Here is an 18,459-nt window from a genome sequence, read left to right as displayed (position 1 = left end):
GGCATGCACACAGTGTTTTAAAATGGCCCGTGATCAAGGACTATGATGTTTGAAACGCGTTGGGCCTGCATTGATTATTTCTTACCCAGATTGCTGCTTGACAGAATTGAAATGTGCTTGGAAGGAGAGTGTGTCTCCGTTTCTCTGTGGCAGAGTTGTGAATCCCAATTTGTTCGGTCGCCAGCCGGGAGATGGCACCATCGCAGAATGTAGCGACTACACGGGGCATGGAAAGGAGCCTCTGGATGTATCCTCAGCAATTCTGTCATTGCAGAGACAATTCGTGTAAATGTGCCTATGGACTAAAGCACTATATTTTTCTATTTCAGAATGATTGAAAGTGATATTTCTGCTGCAGACTCGTGGTCCCAGAAGGCATCACGACGCTCACATGAGCAAGATATGCTAATGAAGGACTATAAAGCGCGGCATGCACACAGTGTTTTAAAATGGCCCGTGATCAAGGACTATGATGTTTGAAACGCGTTGGGCCTGCATTGATTATTTCTTACCCGGATTGCTGCTTGACAGAATTAAAATATGCTTGGAAGGAGAGTGCGTCTCCGTTTCTCTGTGGCAGAGTTGTGAATCCCAATTTGTTCGGTCGCCAGCCGGGAGACAGCACCATCGCAGAATGTAGCGATTACACAGGGCATGGAAAGGAGCCTCTGGATGTATCCTCAGCAATTCTGTCATTGCAGAGACAATTCGTGTAAATATGCCTATGGACTAAAGCACTATATTTTTCTATTTCAGAATGATTGAAAGTGATATTTCTGCCGCAGACTCGTGGTCCCAGAAGGCATCACGACGCTCACATGAGCAAGATATGCTAATGAAGGACTATAAAGCGCGGCATGCACACAGTGTTTTAAAATGGCCCGTGATCAAGGACTATGATGTTTGAAATGCGTTGGGCCTGCATTGATTATTTCTTACCCGGATTGCTGCTTGACAGAATTAAAATGTGCTTGGAAGGGGAGTGCGTCTCCGTTTCTCTATGGTAGAGTTGTGAATCCCAATTTGTTCGGTCGCCAGCCGGGAGACATCACCATCGCAGAATGTAGCGACTACACGGGGCATGGAAAGGAGCCTCTGGATGTATCCTCAGCAATTCTGTCATTGCAGAGACAATTCATGTAAATATGCCTATGGACTAAAGCACTATATTTTTCTATTTCAGAATGATTGAAAGTGATATTTCTGCCGCAGACTCGTGGTCCCAGAAGGCATCACGACGCTCACATGAGCAAGATATGCTAATGAAGGACTATAAAGCGCGGCATGCACACAGTGTTTTAAAATGGCCCGTGATCAAGGACTATGATGTTTGAAACGCGTTGGGCCTGCATTGATTATTTCTTACCCGGATTGCTGCTTGACAGAATTAAAATGTGCTTGGAAGGAGAGTGTGTCTCCGTTTCTCTGTGGCAGAGTTGTGAATCCCAATTTGTTCGGTCGCCAGCCGGGAGACAGCACCATCGCAGAATGTACCGACTACACGGGGCATGGAAAGGAGCCTCTGGATGTATCCTCAGCAATTCTGTCATTGCAGAGACAATTCGTGTAAATATGCCTATGGACTAAAGCACTATATTTTTCTATTTCAGAATGATTGAAAGTGATATTTCTGCCGCAGACTCGTGGTCCCATAAGGCATCACGACGCTCACATGAGCAAGATATGCTAATGAAGGACTATAAAGCGCGGCATGCACACAGTGTTTTAAAATGGCCCGTGATCAAGGACTATGATGTTTGAAACGCGTTGGGCCTGCATTGATTATTTCTTACCCAGATTGCTGCTTGACAGAATTGAAATGTGCTTGGAAGGAGAGTGCGTCTCCGTTTCTCTGTGGCAGAGTTGTGAATCCCAATTTGTTCGGTCGCCAGCCGGGAGACGGCACCATCGCAGAATGTAGCGATTACACGGGGCATGGAAAGGAGCCTCTGGATGTATCCTCAGCAATTCTGTCATTGCAGAGACAATTCATGTAAATATGCCTATGGACTAAAGCACTATATTTTTCTATTTCAGAATGATTGAAAGTGATATTTCTGCCGCAGACTCGTGGTCCCAGAAGGCATCACGACGCTCACATGAGCAAGATATGCTAATGAAGGACTATAAAGCGCGGCATGCACACAGTGTTTTAAAATGGCCCGTGATCAAGGACTATGATGTTTGAAACGCGTTGGGCCTGCATTGATTATTTCTTACCCAGATTGCTGCTTGACAGAATTGAAATGTGCTTGGAAGGAGAGTGCGTCTCCGTTTCTCTGTGGCAGAGTTGTGAATCCCAATTTGTTCGGTCGCCAGCCGGGAGATGGCACCATCGCAGAATGTAGCGACTACACGGGGCATGGAAAGGAGCCTCTGGATGTATCCTCAGAAATTCTGTCATTGCAGAGACAATTCGTGTAAATGTGCCTATGGACTAAAGCACTATATTTTTCTATTTCAGAATGATTGAAAGTGATATTTCTGCTGCAGACTCGTGGTCCCAGAAGGCATCACGACGCTCACATGAGCAAGATATGCTAATGAAGGACTATAAAGCGCGGCATGCACACAGTGTTTTAAAATAGCCCGTGATCAAGGACTATGATGTTTGAAACGCGTTGGGCCTGCATTGATTATTTCTTACCCGGATTGCTGCTTGACAGAATTAAAATGTGCTTGGAAGGAGAGTGCGTCTCCGTTTCTCTGTGGCAGAGTTGTGAATCCCAATTTGTTCGGTCGCCAGCCGGGAGACAGCACCATCGCAGAATGTAGCGACTACATGGGGCATGGAAAGGAGCCTCTGGATGTATCCTCAGCAATTCTGTCATTGCAGAGACAATTCGTGTAAATATGCCTATGGACTAAAGCACTATATTTTTCTATTTCAGAATGATTGAAAGTGATATTTCTGCCGCAGACTCGTGGTCCCTGAAGGCATCACGACGCTCACATGAGCAAGATATGCTAATGAAGGACTATAAAGCGCGGCATGCACACAGTGTTTTAAAATGGCCCGTGATCAAGGACTATGATGTTTGAAACGCGTTGGGCCTGCATTGATTATTTCTTACCCAGATTGCTGCTTGACAGAATTGAAATGTGCTTGGAAGGAGAGTGCGTCTCCGTTTCTCTGTGGCAGAGTTGTGAATCCCAATTTGTTCGGTCGCCAGCCGGGAGATGGCACCATCGCAGAATGTAGCGATTACACGGGGCATGGAAAGGAGCCTCTGGATGTATCCTCAGCAATTCTGTCATTGCACAGACAATTCATGTAAATATGCCTATGGACTAAAGCACTATATTTTTCTATTTCAGAATGATTGAAAGTGATATTTCTGCCGCAGACTCGTGGTCCCAGAAGGCATCACGACGCTCACATGAGCAAGATATGCTAATGAAGGACTATAAAGCGCGGCATGCACACAGTGTTTTAAAATGGCCCGTGATCAAGGACTATGATGTTTGAAATGCGTTGGGCCTGCATTGATTATTTCTTACCCGGATTGCTGCTTGACAGAATTAAAATGTGCTTGGAAGTAGAGTGTGTCTCCGTTTCTCTGTGGCAGAGTTGTGAATCCCAATTTGTTCGGTCGCCAGCCGGGAGACAGCACCATCGCAGAATGTAGCGACTACACGGGGCATGGAAAGGAGCCTCTGGATGTATCCTCAGCAATTCTGTCATTGCAGAGACAATTCGTGTAAATATGCCTATGGACTAAAGCACTATCATTTTCTATTTCAGAATGATTGAAAGTGATATTTCTGCCGCAGACTCGTGGTCCCAGAAGGCATCACGACGCTCACATGAGCAAGATATGCTAATGAAGGACTATAAAGCGCGGCATGCACACAGTGATTTAAAATGGCCCGTGATCAAGGACTATGATGTTTGAAACGCGTTGGGCCTGCATTGATTATTTCTTACCCGGATTGCTGCTTGACAGAATTAAAATGTGCTTGGAAGGAGAGTGCGTCTCCGTTTCTCTGTGGCAGAGTTGTGAATCCCAATTTGTTCGGTCGCCAGCCGGGAGACAGCACCATCGCAGAATGTAGCGACTACACGGGGCATGGAAAGGAGCCTCTGGATGTATCCTCAGCAATTCTGTCATTGCAGAGACAATTCGTGTAAATATGCCTATGGACTAAAGCACTATAATTTTCTATTTCAGAATGATTGAAAGTGATATTTCTGCCGCAGACTCGTGGTCCCAGAAGGCATCACGACGCTCACATGAGCAAGATATGCTAATGAAGGACTATAAAGCGCGGCATGCACACAGTGATTTAAAATGGCCCGTGATCAAGGACTATGATGTTTGAAACGCGTTGGGCCTGCATTGAATATTTCTTATCCGGATTGCTGCTTGACAGAATTAAAATGTGCTTGGAAGGAGAGTGCGTCTCCGTTTCTCTGTGGCAGAGTTGTGAATCCCAATATTTGTTTATATTTAGACCAAGTAAGCTGAAGTCTTGGTCACCGACACCCCCTCTCGGTCTGGAGTGACATAGCAAACCAGCAACTTTTTGGACTCGTACTTAGAAGGTACTAGCTTGTCACCCCCTCAGGCGGAAACAAAGCCACTGTGCGTCGTTTCTACACGGGGAGAGAGTGATGTAGATTTGCTACTGGGGAAAGTAAACTGGTGTCAAGTAAGAACTGTTCTCCTGGTGTCCGAAGCCAAAGGTGAAGGAAGTTGTGATAAATGCCACTTGGTTTTGGTAATACCCCTCACTGTATGGGTTACCAGATTACACTACATTCACCAGAATGCAACGGAACCGAGGTCAGCGCGAGAACCCATGCAGCGCACCTGATAACGATCTCGCCGTGGGAGTGGCTAAGGAACTATTCTTAAAAAGATGCAAGCCCTTGGTGTGAGAACTGCAACAGAAACGAGGCACTGATGAAAGCCAATGCTGAAACGCGTCTGCCACAGCGTTTCTAAATACTTGCAACGCGCTGCAAAGACTCTCTGAAATAAATCCAGTTTTTAACTTTCCTGGCGTGTCGGGCTCATTTTGATGTAAGTGAGCGTCTGGTGTTTATATTTAGACCAAGTAAGCTGGAGTCTTGGTCACCGACACCCCCTCTCGGTCTGGAGTGACATAGCAAACCAGCAACTTTTTGGACTCGTACTTAGAAGGTACTAGCTTGTCACCCCCTCAGGCGGAAACAAAGCCACTGTGCGTCGTTTCTACACGGGGAGAGAGTGATGTAGATTTGCTACTGGGGAAAGTAAACTGGTGTCAAGTAAGAACTGTTCTCCTGGTGTCCGAAGCCAAAGGTGAAGGAAGTTGTGATAAATGCCACTTGGTTTTGGTAATACCCCTCACTGTATGGGTTACCGGACTACACTACATTCACCAGAATGCAACGGAACCGAGGTCAGCGCGAGAACCCATGCAGCGCACCTGATAACGATCTCGTCGTGGGAGTGGCTAAGGAACTATTCTTAAAAAGATGCAAGCCCTTGGTGTGAGAACTGCAACAGAAACGAGGCACTGATGAAAGCCAATGCTGAAACGCGTCTGCCACAGCGTTTCTAAATACTTGCAACGCGCTGCAAAGACTCTCTGAAATAAATCCAGTTTTTAACTTTCCTGGCGTGTCGGGCTCATTTTGATGTAAGTGAGCGTCTGGTGTTTATATTTAGACCAAGTAAGCTGGAGTCTTGGTCACCGACACCCCCTCTCGGTCTGGAGTGACATAGCAAACCAGCAACTTTTTGCACTCGTACTTAGAAGGTACTAGCTTGTCACCCCCTCAGGCGGAAACAAAGCCACTGTGCGTCGTTTCTACACGGGGAGAGAGTGATGTAGATTTGCTACTGGGGAAAGTAAACTGGTGTCAAGTAAGAACTGTTCTCCTGGTGTCCGAAGCCAAAGGTGAAGGAAGTTGTGATAAATGCCACTTGGTTTTGGTAATACCCCTCACTGTATGGGTTACCGGATTACACTACATTCACCAGAATGCAACGGAACCGAGGTCAGCGCGAGAACCCATGCAGCGCACCTGATAACGATCTCGCCGTGGGAGTGGCTAAGGAACTATTCTTAAAAAGATGCAAGCCCTTGGTGTGAGAACTGCAACAGAAACGAGACACTGATGAAAGCCAATGCTGAAACGCGTCTGCCACAGCGTTTCTAAATACTTGCAACGCGCTGCAAAGACTCTCTGAAATAAATCCAGTTTTTAACTTTCCTGGCGTGTCGGGCTCATTTTGATGTAAGTGAGCGTCTGGTGTTTATATTTAGACCAAGTAAGCTGGAGTCTTGGTCACCGACACCCCCTCTCGGTCTGGAGTGACATAGCAAACCAGCAACTTTTTGGACTCGTACTTAGAAGGTACTAGCTTGTCACCCCCTCAGGCGGAAACAAAGCCACTGTGCGTCGTTTCTACACGGGGAGAGAGTGATGTAGATTTGCTACTGGGGAAAGTAAACTGGTGTCAAGTAAGAACTGTTCTCCTGGTGTCCGAAGCCAAAGGTGAAGGAAGTTGTGATAAATGCCACTTGGTTTTGGTAATACCCCTCACTGTATGGGTTACCGGATTACACTACATTCACCAGAATGCAACGGAACCGAGGTCAGCGCGAGAACCCATGCAGCGCACCTGATAACGATCTCGCCGTGGGAGTGGCTAAGGAACTATTCTTAAAAAGATGCAAGCCCTTGGTGTGAGAACTGCAACAGAAACGAGGCACTGATGAAAGCCAATGCTGAAACGCGTCTGCCACAGCGTTTCTAAATACTTGCAACGCGCTGCAAAGACTCTCTGAAATAAATCCAGTTTTTAACTTTCCTGGCGTGTCGGGCTCATTTTGATGTAAGTGAGCGTCTGGTGTTTATATTTAGACCAAGTAAGCTGGAGTCTTGGTCACCGACACCCCCTCTCGGTCTGGAGTGACATAGCAAACCAGCAACTTTTTGGACTCGTACTTAGAAGGTACTAGCTTGTCACCCCCTCAGGCGGAAACAAAGCCACTGTGCGTCGTTTCTACACGGGGAGAGAGTGATGTAGATTTGCTACTGGGGAAAGTAAACTGGTGTCAAGTAAGAACTGTTCTCCTGGTGTCCGAAGCCAAAGGTGAAGGAAGTTGTGATAAATGCCACTTGGTTTTGGTAATACCCCTCACTGTATGGGTTACCGGATTACACTACATTCACCAGAATGCAACGGAACCGAGGTCAGCGCGAGAACCCATGCAGCGCACCTGATAACGATCTCGCCGTGGGAGTGGCTAAGGAACTATTCTTAAAAAGATGCAAGCCCTTGGTGTGAGAACTGCAACAGAAACGAGGCACTGATGAAAGCCAATGCTGAAACGCGTCTGCCACAGCGTTTCTAAATACTTGCAACGCGCTGCAAAGACTCTCTGAAATAAATCCAGTTTTTAACTTTCCTGGCGTGTCGGGCTCATTTTGATGTAAGTGAGCGTCTGGTGTTTATATTTAGACCAAGTAAGCTGGAGTCTTGGTCACCGACACCCCCTCTCGGTCTGGAGTGACATAGCAAACCAGCAACTTTTTGGACTCGTACTTAGAAGGTACTAGCTTGTCACCCCCTCAGGCGGAAACAAAGCCACTGTGCGTCGTTTTTACACGGGGAGAGAGTGATGTAGATTTGCTACTGGGGAAAGTAAACTGGTGTCAAGTAAGAACTGTTCTCCTGGTGTCCGAAGCCAAAGGTGAAGGAAGTTGTGATAAATGCCACTTGGTTTTGGTAATACCCCTCACTGTATGGGTTACCGGATTACACTACATTCACCAGAATACAACGGAACCGAGGTCAGCGCGAGAACCCATGCAGCGCACCTGATAACGATCTCGCCGTGGGAGTGGCTAAGGAACTATTCTTAAAAAGATGCAAGCCCTTGGTGTGAGAACTGCAACAGAAACGAGGCACTGATGAAAGCCAATGCTGAAACGCGTCTGCCACAGCGTTTCTAAATACTTGCAACGCGCTGCAAAGACTCTCTGAAATAAATCCAGTTTTTAACTTTCCTGGCGTGTCGGGCTCATTTTGATGTAAGTGAGCGTCTGGTGTTTATATATATATATATATATCCAGCAAATACCAACTTCTCAGCTGAAAAGAGGCACACCGACACCTGCTGAAAGAGTTTTCAAGCGCTTTATTCCACACAAAGAGAGAGCGCACAGGTACTGCAAATCCCAACATGTTTCAACTCCATTGAGCCTTGATCACGGGAAGGTTCGTTTTTTGAAATGACCACGTAATTTAAAGACGCAGGTCACATTCTCTCACTCAAAGCGCACTTTAAAACAGAAATGTTCAATGATTAACGGAAAGCAGCATAAATCATGCCAGTGTCACATTGCTGCAGTCCCAGTGTTAAATCGTACTGTTTTAGCGCTTTTAAGTTGGCAAACCTGCATATCCAAGCAATGTTCTTCAGGTAACGCTTTCTGCTCTCCCAGCTGGCAAAAGGAAATGTTTCCTCTCGTCTCCCTTTCCGACATAACTGCAGGTTTCATTAGGAATTTTCCTGTCTTGCCTCAGTAAAGGTCGGCGGGTCAGGCTCACGTACATTAAATCCAGCCACAACTTGCTCCTTCAAACACGAGCCATGAGACCCTGGCAGGGCGGGTCGGTGTAAATGGGGATGGAGCCACCCATTAATAAATCCAGCAAATACCAACTTCTCAGCTGAAAAGAGGCACACCGACACCTGCTGAAAGAGTTTTCAAGCGCTTTATTCCACACAAAGAGAGAGCGCACAGGTACTGCAAATCCCAACATGTTTCAACTCCATTGAGCCTTGATCACGGGAAGGTTCGTTTTTTGAAATGACCACGTAATTTAAAGACGCAGGTCACATTCTCTCACTCAAAGCGCACTTTAAAACAGAAATGTTCAATGATTAACGGAAAGCAGCATAAATCATGCCAGTGTCACATTGCTGCAGTCCCAGTGTTAAATCGTACTGTTTTAGCGCTTTTAAGTTTGCAAACCTGCATATCCAAGCAATGTTCTTCAGGTAACGCTTTCTGCTCTCCCAGCTGGCAAAAGGAAATGTTTCCTCTCGTCTCCCTTTCCGACATAACTGCAGGTTTCATTAGGAATTTTCCTGTCTTGCCTCAGTAAAGGTCGGCGGGTCAGGCTCACGTACATTAAATCCAGCCACAACTTGCTCCTTCAAACACGAGCCATGAGACCCTGGCAGGGCGGGTCGGTGTAAATGGGGATGGAGCCACCCATTAATAAATCCAGCAAATACCAACTTCTCAGCTGAAAAGAGGCACACCGACACCTGCTGAAAGAGTTTTCAAGCGCTTTATTCCACACAAAGAGAGAGCGCACAGGTACTGCAAATCCCAACATGTTTCAACTCCATTGAGCCTTGATCACGGGAAGGTTCGTTTTTTGAAATGACCACGTAATTTAAAGACGCAGGTCACATTCTCTCACTCAAAGCGCACTTTAAAACAGAAATGTTCAATATATACATGTATATATATTTATGTATATATATATTTATGTATCCAAAACACAAAAGGTTGCCCTCCTGGAGACGCCACTCACTGAGGGGATCGCACACGATGCCACAGGCGGTTGCAATATCAGCGCTCCCACTCGCCTTCAAAGTTGCAGCCAAACGCGTTTCGGAGTTATCCTTGATCACTGGCTTTTGCATCACAAAGTTAGACGGAGAAAACAAGCATTTTGGGACACCTGTTTTTATTGGATAACAAGTCCCGCCCCAATGGGCGTGGACAGAGTTGCATTGTGGTTATGGTAGTCCCACGAAATATAAATTTGCCAAACTTGTAGTCTCATCATGCACCAAGTGGGTGCTGTTGTCTCCATACAAAAATGTTAGCCCCAATAGGTAAATAAAATGAAATAATGTTCGTAGGTGAAGGGAAAAGAAGGTGCTCCGCATTACTCCCAATGTCACCCTGTGGCTCAAGCCCCCTCAGTTCTTACACCAAGCTCGCGGTTGCGAGCATTGAAGAGCTGCCATTTCCGGCAGCGGGGCATCGCCGCGGCTGGACTTGCAGCTAACATCCAAAACACACAAGGTTGCCCTCCTGAAGATGCCACACACTGAGGGGATCACACACGATGCCACAGGCGGTTGCAATATCAGTGCTCCCACTCGCCTTCAAAGTTGCAGCCAAACGCGTTTCGGAGTTATCCTTGATCACTGGCTTTTGCATCACAAAGTTAGATGGAGAAAACAAGCATATTGGGACAACTGTTTTTATTGGATAACAAGTCCCGCCCCAATGGGTGTGGGCAGAGTTGCATTGTGGTTATGGTAGTCCCACGAAATATAAATCTGCCAAACTTGTAGTCCCATCATACACCAAGTGGGTGATGTTGTCTCCATACAAAAATGTTAGCCCCAATAGGTAAGTAAAATGAAATATTGTTCCTAGATGAAGGGAAAAGAAGGTGCTCCGCATTACTCCCAATGTCACCCTGTGGTTCAGGCCCCCTCAGTTCTTACACCAAGCTCTCGGTTGCGAGCATTGAAGAGCCACCATTTCCGGCAGCGGGGCATCTCCGCAGCTGGACTGGCCGCTAACATCCAAAACACACAAATGGGTTCTGAGGGCCCTATTAGGTTTCCAGTAGGACATCTCTTTTTAGGTTCCTTATTGTCAGAAACAGCAGAGATTATGTGTCTTCTATCAGGTATTTGACCCTTTGGTCCTCCAGTCTTTTCCCCCCCTTTTGTGTTTTTTAGGGTAAAGGGGTCATGTCTGTCCTCTACCAGAGAACTCTTAAAGCTCAAAGACGACTCTTAGAGCCCTTGTTGACTCTTTCCCTTCAAGGGCCGATTTTTCTCAGGCTTGTACAGTAGCTTTAATTATATGCTCCATGACAGAAGTCGTAGGTGCTAGTAAGAGTCAAGCACTTGTTTTACTATCCCACATGATTTTCTCTGGCCTGCATAGTTGCTTTTTATCTGTATGCTCTGTGACAGAAGTCACAGGTCCTATTATGAGCCAGCTCTTGTTTTTCTATCCCACAGGCTCTTCGTCAGTCATTAGTTGACCCCATTGTTCTCATTGAACGTTTGTAGAATTAGTTAGCAGACCCTCCTCCAATGGGGTATAGCTTTGGTATTTAATTCAAAGTTAAGGAATCTGCGGCTAGATGTCTCTATCAGATGTAAAAGTTACTGACCTTAGGTAACGCTTCATCTGGTAGCAACACAGTCTAGCAGCAGATTCCCTAACACCATGCCCATCATCCCTGCTCTGCGAATGACCTGAAGGGAAGTGTTATATACCCTTTCACCGATGAGATGATATACTAGTGATCACTATCTCAATCAATTTTGGGACTGAACAAATCGCTTGACCTGGCCACTTAGTTTTTATTGAGATTTTGCAATAACCTCTGTTTCCAAATATGTGTGGTTAGTAGAGCGGGGTGATCTCTCTCTCTTGCTTTCTCTGTTTCTCCCTTTCTCTCTTTCTTCTGAATGACACACCAGCGGGTAGTATTATTTTTTATTCTTTCTATGAAGTCTTCTTGTTGTCTTCGTACCTTTACATTGCTGAGGTCGTTTATCACGTAATGGTTGGCTTTTTCCATAACTTTTCTTACTATTGCTGAAGGGTTTATAGAGTGCATAATCTTTTCCCTTTTATAGGGGTTATTTACCTGGGCGTAGAGTTTCATGTAGCCCTGTGTTTGTTGATTTGGTTTTTCTGGGGTGTTATTTAAAATCCACGTCTGGTATTAATATACCATTTAATGTGTTTTCTTTATTAATGTTTCAAAGATTTTTGATCTTTTTTGGCACTCTGTTTCCACATCCAGTTCCTGTAGTGGCTCCGCATTCTGGCGTGGAAGGATTTCACAGAGCAAACTGACATCTGTGTACTGGAGAGGACTTTATGGCTCCACTGACGTCATATCCAGAGACGACGTCATCACTGAGCCATAAGATGCCATCCCCTGGCAAGCATATGTACTGCTGAAAATTTTCCGGATCCAGACTAGCACCTTGAGAAATTCAAAGTTAAGGAATCTGTGGCTAGACTGTGTCTCTACCAGATATAGCGTTACTGAAGGTAAGTAACTTTTACTTTAGGGTACCACCCGGCCAGCAGAGCCTTAAGTGAGGTTGCAGATTTTCAGCGAACTCACGGAAAATAAAGGGCAGGCCATAAGGTTTCCTTTCTACAAATGGACATCCATTCCTTCACAAACCACCACAAATCCAAAATTCAAATGTTTGATTTGCAGAAGCGTACTGCATAGCTCAGCCGTAGTACTGATTCCCATATCAATGATGCGGATACGCAAGTTGGCCAAAGATAAGCTGAAGTGCAAACTTGTGTCTAATATTTGTCTAGAAAACATAAATGTTGTTCAAAGACTCTATGTGGTGCTAACTAATAATGTATAGAAAATATAAATGTATGCGTTAATTTTACTGGGAAATGTAAAGTCAGCAGATATTTTATGCTTGTTTTAGGTTTTGAATGAAAACTTGGCCAACCTGACAGCTGATTTTGAGAAAGCAACAGCAGAAAAAATCAAATGCCAACAGGAGGCTGATGACACCAACCGAGTAATTTCCCTGGCCAACAGGTATTAGGGGAAAAAAGAGGTGCATTGGTAAAGTGAATAGTTGGGGTGAATAGATTGTCACTCTGGTGAAGGTGGTTAATGTGGACTTTGGTAAAGTCCTTAGGAGAGTTTAGATAAAGGATAGCCATGTGACATTGAAAATGGGTGTCATGGTTGATCTGATACAATAAGGGTTTTTATGCGGTCACCAGACATTACTGCCTGAACAGCCAAGTCTGGAGGGATAGCTATTTTGCCCGTTCTGTCCTCCAGGACTTTCTGGTGTGAACCTGGTTCGCAGACCCTCCTCCGTGGCTGGTATTGCTGGGGTATCTATTCTAAGGTAATGAAACTATAACTAACCTTCTCTTTCAGATGAACAAATTACTTGCCTTCGGTTATGATGACAAGAGACAAATGTAAGAGACAAATGTATGTTATAGATTCCTTACTTCCCCACCCATCCTCCCCGCTCTGCGAACTGATTTCTAGGGATAGGGATGAAGACTCCCTTAAAAGTCCCTAGTGTGGCACACCATTGATCAGTGTCTTGCATGGCTTCGCACTTCTGGCGTGGAAAGTCGTGTCAGAACTGACGTCAGCTGGCAGGGGCGATGTCTAAGTAAGCACCACAACGTAATCCCGGTGACCACGATGCCGACAACGGACGCGGAGTCGACAGATCCTACCTACCGACGCACAGGGGTACTGCTAAGAAAAAATTCTCTGGATCCAGTCTGATGCATGGGGGTAGTTTAAATTAAGGAATCTATAACTTACATATGTCTCTTACAGGTACACTGTTACCGAAGGTAAGTAATTTGTTTGTTGGTGCCAATATGCTGATAGGCGAAGTATGACCATGTCTGAAAAAGACCAAATGTTAGTAGGTCACACACCCTAACGACACTCCAAGGAATGTCATCTTTAAGGCCTGTCAAATTCGCTGATAGATGGAAGATCCAGCGTTGTTCCCTGTGGAACAAGTCGTCTTTGTCGATCTGTGTTTGTACTTCTAGGATTGTCCATTTCAGATCATCTGCTGAGTGGTCATTCTCTCTGTAGTGTGTACTCTTCTTGGCGGTGTCCATCTTACATTAAATATTACTGTGGTGTTCAGTTATCCTTCTGTTGACCTGTCTGGTGGTCATGCCTATATAGGGTAGTTCGGACTGGACTGTTCCCATGAGGCACAGGGTCAGAGCTGATTTGCATATAGCCAGTGTCTAACCCAGGGTGGTGTGGAGTGCAAATAAACGATGGATTGTTCTACATTCTGTACATCAACTGTGTTTTTTGCAATTTTTACCCCGAGTGTGCTGGGTATGCTCAGACGTGAGTCCCAGGCTCTCCACACCACTGGAGTCAAGCTATCCAGGCTGATGAAGGCTGATAGCCAGAAACCGGTCCTTGGATGCTTGATTCCGGTCTGGGAAAGACATGGCTTGGTAGTTCGGACTGGACTGTTCCCATGAGGCACAGGGTCAGAGCTGATTTGCATATAGCCAGTGTCTAACCCAGGGTGGTGTGGAGTGCAAAAAAACGATGGATTTAGGCCCAGATCCTTGTACTGGGGTGAATGTATGACATTGTTCTACATTCTGTCCATCAACTGTGTTTTTTGCAATTTTCACACCGAGTGTGCTGGGTATGCTCAGACGTGAGTCCCAGGCTCTCCACACCACTGGAGTCAAGCTATCCAGGCTGATGAAGGCTGATAGCCAGAAACCGGTCCTTGGATGCTTGATTCCGGTCTGGGAAAGACATGGCTTGGTAGTTCGGACTGGACTGTTCCCATGAGGCACAGGGTCAGAGCTGATTTGCATATAGCCAGTGTCTAACCCAGGGTGGTGTGGAGTGCAAAAAAACGATGGATTTAGGCCCAGATCCTTGTACTGGGGTGAATGTATGACATTGTTCTACATTCTGTCCATCAACTGTGTTTTTTGCAATTTTCACCCCGAGTGTGCTGGGTATGCTCAGACGTGAGTCCCAGGCTCTCCACACCACTGGAGTCAAGCTATCCAGGCTGATGAAGGCTGATAGCCAGAAACCGGTCCTTGGATGCTTGATTCCGGTCTGGGAAAGACATGGCTTGGTAGTTCGGACTGGACTGTTCCCATGAGGCACAGGTTCAGAGCTGATTTGCATATAGCCAGTGTCTAACCCAGAGTGGTGTGGAGTGCAAAAAAACGATGGATTTAGGCCCAGATCCTTGTACTGGGGTGAATGTATGACATTGTTCTACATTCTGTCCATCAACTGTGTTTTTTGCAATTTTCACCCCGAGTGTGCTGGGTATGCTCAGATGTGAGTCCCAGGCTCTCCACACCACTGGAGTCAAGCTATCCAGGCTGATGAAGGCCGATAGCCAGAAACCGGTCCTTGGATGCTTGATTCCGGTCTGGGAAAGACATGGCTTGGTAGTTCGGACTGGACTGTTCCCATGAGGCACAGGGTCAGAGCTGATTTGCATATAGCCAGTGTCTAACCCAGGGTGGTGTGGAGTGCAAAAAAACGATGGATTTAGGCCCAGATCCTTGTACTGGGGTGAATGTATGACATTGTTCTACATTCTGTCCATCAACTGTGTTTTTTGCAATTTTCACCCGAGTGTGCTGGGTATGCTCAGACGTGAGTCCCAGGCTCTCCACACCACTGGAGTCAAGCTATCCAGGCTGATGAAGGCTGATAGCCAGAAACCGGTCCTTGGATGCTTGATTCCGGTCTGGGAAAGAATGGCTTGGTAGTTCGGACTGGACTGTTCCCATGAGGCACAGGGTCAGAGCTGATTTGCATATAGCCAGTGTCTAACCCAAGGTGGTGTGGAGTGCAAAAAAACGATGGATTTAGGCCCAGATCCTTGTACTGGGGTGAATGTATGACATTGTTCTACATTCTGTACATCAACTGTGTTTTTTGCAATTTTCACCCCGAGTGTGCTGGGTATGGCCAGACGTGAGTCCCAGGCTCTCCACACCACTGGAGTCAAGCTATCCAGGCTGATGAAGGCTGATAGCCAGAAACCGGTCCTTGGATGCTTGATTCCGGTCTGGGAAAGACATGGCTTGGTAGTTCGGACTGGACTGTTCCCATGAGGCACAGGGTCAGAGCTGATTTGCATATAGCCAGTGTCTAACCCAGGGTGGTGTGGAGTGCAAAAAAACGATGGATTTAGGCCCAGATCCTTGTACTGGGGTGAATGTATGACATTGTTCTACATTCTGTCCATCAACTGTGTTTTTTGCAATTTTCACCCCGAGTGTGCTGGGTATGCTCAGACGTGAGTCCCAGGCTCTCCACACCACTGGAGTCAAGCTATCCAGGCTGATGAAGGCTGATAGCCAGAAACCGGTCCTTGGATGCTTGATTCCGGTCTGGGAAAGACATGGCTTGGTAGTTCGGACTGGACTGTTCCCATGAGGCACAGGGTCAGAGCTGATTTGCATATAGCCAGTGTCTAACCCAGGGTGGTGTGGAGTGCAAAAAAATTATGGATTTAGGCCCAGATCCTTGTACTGGGGTGAATGTATGACATTGTTCTACATTCTGTCCATCAACTGTGTTTTTTGCAATTTTCACCCCGAGTATGCTGGGTATGCTCAGACATGAGTCCCAGGCTCTCCACACCACTGGAGTCAAGCTATCCAGGCTGATGAAGGCTGATAGCCAGAAACCGGTCCTTGGATGCTTGATTCCGGTCTGGGAAAGACATGGCTTGGTAGTTCGGACTGGACTGTTCCCATGAGGCACAGGGTCAGAGCTGATTTGCATATAGCCAGTGTCTAACCCAGGGTGGTGTGGAGTGCAAAAAAACGATGGATTTAGGCCCAGATCCTTGTACTGGGGTGAATGTATGACATTGTTCTACATTCTGTCCATCAACTGTGTTTTTTGCAATTTTCACCCGAGTGTGCTGGGTATGCTCAGACGTGAGTCCCAGGCTCTCCACACCACTGGAGTCAAGCTATCCAGGCTGATGAAGGCTGATAGCCAGAAACCGGTCCTTGGATGCTTGATTCCGGTCTGGGAAAGAATGGCTTGGTAGTTCGGACTGGACTGTTCCCATGAGGCACAGGGTCAGAGCTGATTTGCATATAGCCAGTGTCTAACCCAAGGTGGTGTGGAGTGCAAAAAAACGATGGATTTAGGCCCAGATCCTTGTACTGGGGTGAATGTATGACATTGTTCTACATTCTGTACATCAACTGTGTTTTTTGCAATTTTCACCCCGAGTGTGCTGGGTATGGCCAGACGTGAGTCCCAGGCTCTCCACACCACTGGAGTCAAGCTATCCAGGCTGATGAAGGCTGATAGCCAGAAACCGGTCCTTGGATGCTTGATTCCGGTCTGGGAAAGACATGGCTTGGTAGTTCGGACTGGACTGTTCCCATGAGGCACAGGGTCAGAGCTGATTTGCATATAGCCAGTGTCTAACCCAGGGTGGTGTGGAGTGCAAAAAACGATGGATTTAGGCCCAGATCCTTGTACTGGGGTGATTGTATGACATTGTTCTACATTCTGTCCATCAACTGTGTTTTTTGCAATTTTCACCCCGAGTGTGCTGGGTATGCTCAGACGTGAGTCCCAGGCTCTCCACACCACTGGAGTCAAGCTATCCAGGCTGATGAAGGCTGATAGCCAGAAACCGGTCCTTGGATGCTTGATTCCGGTCTGGGAAAGACATGGCTTGGTAGTTCGGACTGGACTGTTCCCATGAGGCACAGGGTCAGAGCTGATTTGCATGTAGCCAGTGTCTAACCCAGGGTGGTGTGGAGTGCAAAAAAACAATGGATTTAGGCCCAGATCCTTGTACTGGGGTGAATGTATGACATTGTTCTACATTCTGTCCATCAACTGTGTTTTTTGCAATTTTCACCCGAGTGTGCTGGGTATGCTCAGACGTGAGTCCCAGGCTCTCCACACCACTGAAGTCAAGCTATCCAGGCTGATGAAGGCTGATAGCCAGAAACCGGTCCTTGGATGCTTGATTCCGGTCTGGGAAAGACATGGCTTGGTAGTTCGGACTGGACTGTTTCCATGAGGCACAGGGTCAGAACTGATTTGCATGTAGCCAGTGTCTAACCCAGGGTGGTGTGGAGTGCAAAAAAACGATGGATTTAGGCCCAGATCCTTGTACTGGGGTGAATGTATGACATTGTTCTACATTCTGTCCATCAACTGTGTTTTTTGCAATTTTCACCCCGAGTGTGCTGGGTATGCTCAGATGTGAGTCCCAGGCTCTCCACACCACTGGAGTCAAGCTATCCAGGCTGATGAAGGCTGATAGCCAGAAACCGGTCCTTGGATGCTTGATTCCGGTCTGGGAAAGACATGGCTTGGTAGTTCGGACTGGACTGTTCCCAGGAGGCACAGGGTCAGAGCTGATTTGCATATAGCCAGTGTCTAACCCATGGTGGTGTGGAGTGAAAAAAAACGATGGATTTAGCCCCAGATCCTTGTACTGGGGTGAATGTATGACAATGTTCTACATTCTGTCCATCAACTGTGTTTTTTGCAATTTTCACCCCGAGTGTGCTGGGTATGCTCAGACGTTAATCCCAGGCTCTCCGCACCACTGGAGTCAAGCTATGCAGGCTGATGAAGGCTGATAGCCAGAAACCGGTCCTTGGATGCTTGATTCAGGTCTGGGAAAGATATGGCTTGGTAGTTCGGACTGGACTGTTCCCATGAGGCACAGGGTCAGAGCTGATTTGCATATAGCCAGTGTCTAACCCAGGGTGGTGTGGAGTGCAAACAAAAGACGGATTTAGGCCCAGATCCTTGTACTGGGGTGAATGTATGACATTGTTCTACATTCTGTCCATCAACTGTGTTTTTTGCAATTTTCACCCCGAGTGTGCTGGGTATGCTAAGACGTGAGTCCCAGGCTCTC

General features: G+C 46.6%; 1 protein-coding gene across 4 annotated transcripts in view; it reads left to right on the top strand.

Annotated features, from left to right (window-relative positions):
• DNAH17 (dynein axonemal heavy chain 17) overlaps positions 1 to 18,459 on the top strand; it is a 12,633,448-nt gene that overhangs the window by 9,803,730 nt on the left and 2,811,259 nt on the right. For all 4 annotated transcript variants that reach the window (XM_078653923.1, XM_078653924.1, XM_078653922.1 and 1 more), the window contains one exon: positions 12,469 to 12,584. In XM_078653923.1, coding sequence (XP_078510049.1) covers positions 12,469 to 12,584 — 116 coding nt within the window. The remainder of the gene's footprint in view (positions 1 to 12,468; positions 12,585 to 18,459) is intronic.

The sequence above is a fragment of the Lissotriton helveticus genome, chromosome 7 (assembly GCF_964261635.1).
Source record: "Lissotriton helveticus chromosome 7, aLisHel1.1, whole genome shotgun sequence".
Taxonomy (NCBI): Eukaryota; Metazoa; Chordata; class Amphibia; order Caudata; family Salamandridae; genus Lissotriton; species Lissotriton helveticus.
The sequence above is the reverse complement of the archived record's forward strand: the minus strand, read 5'-3'. Positions and strand labels throughout refer to the sequence as shown.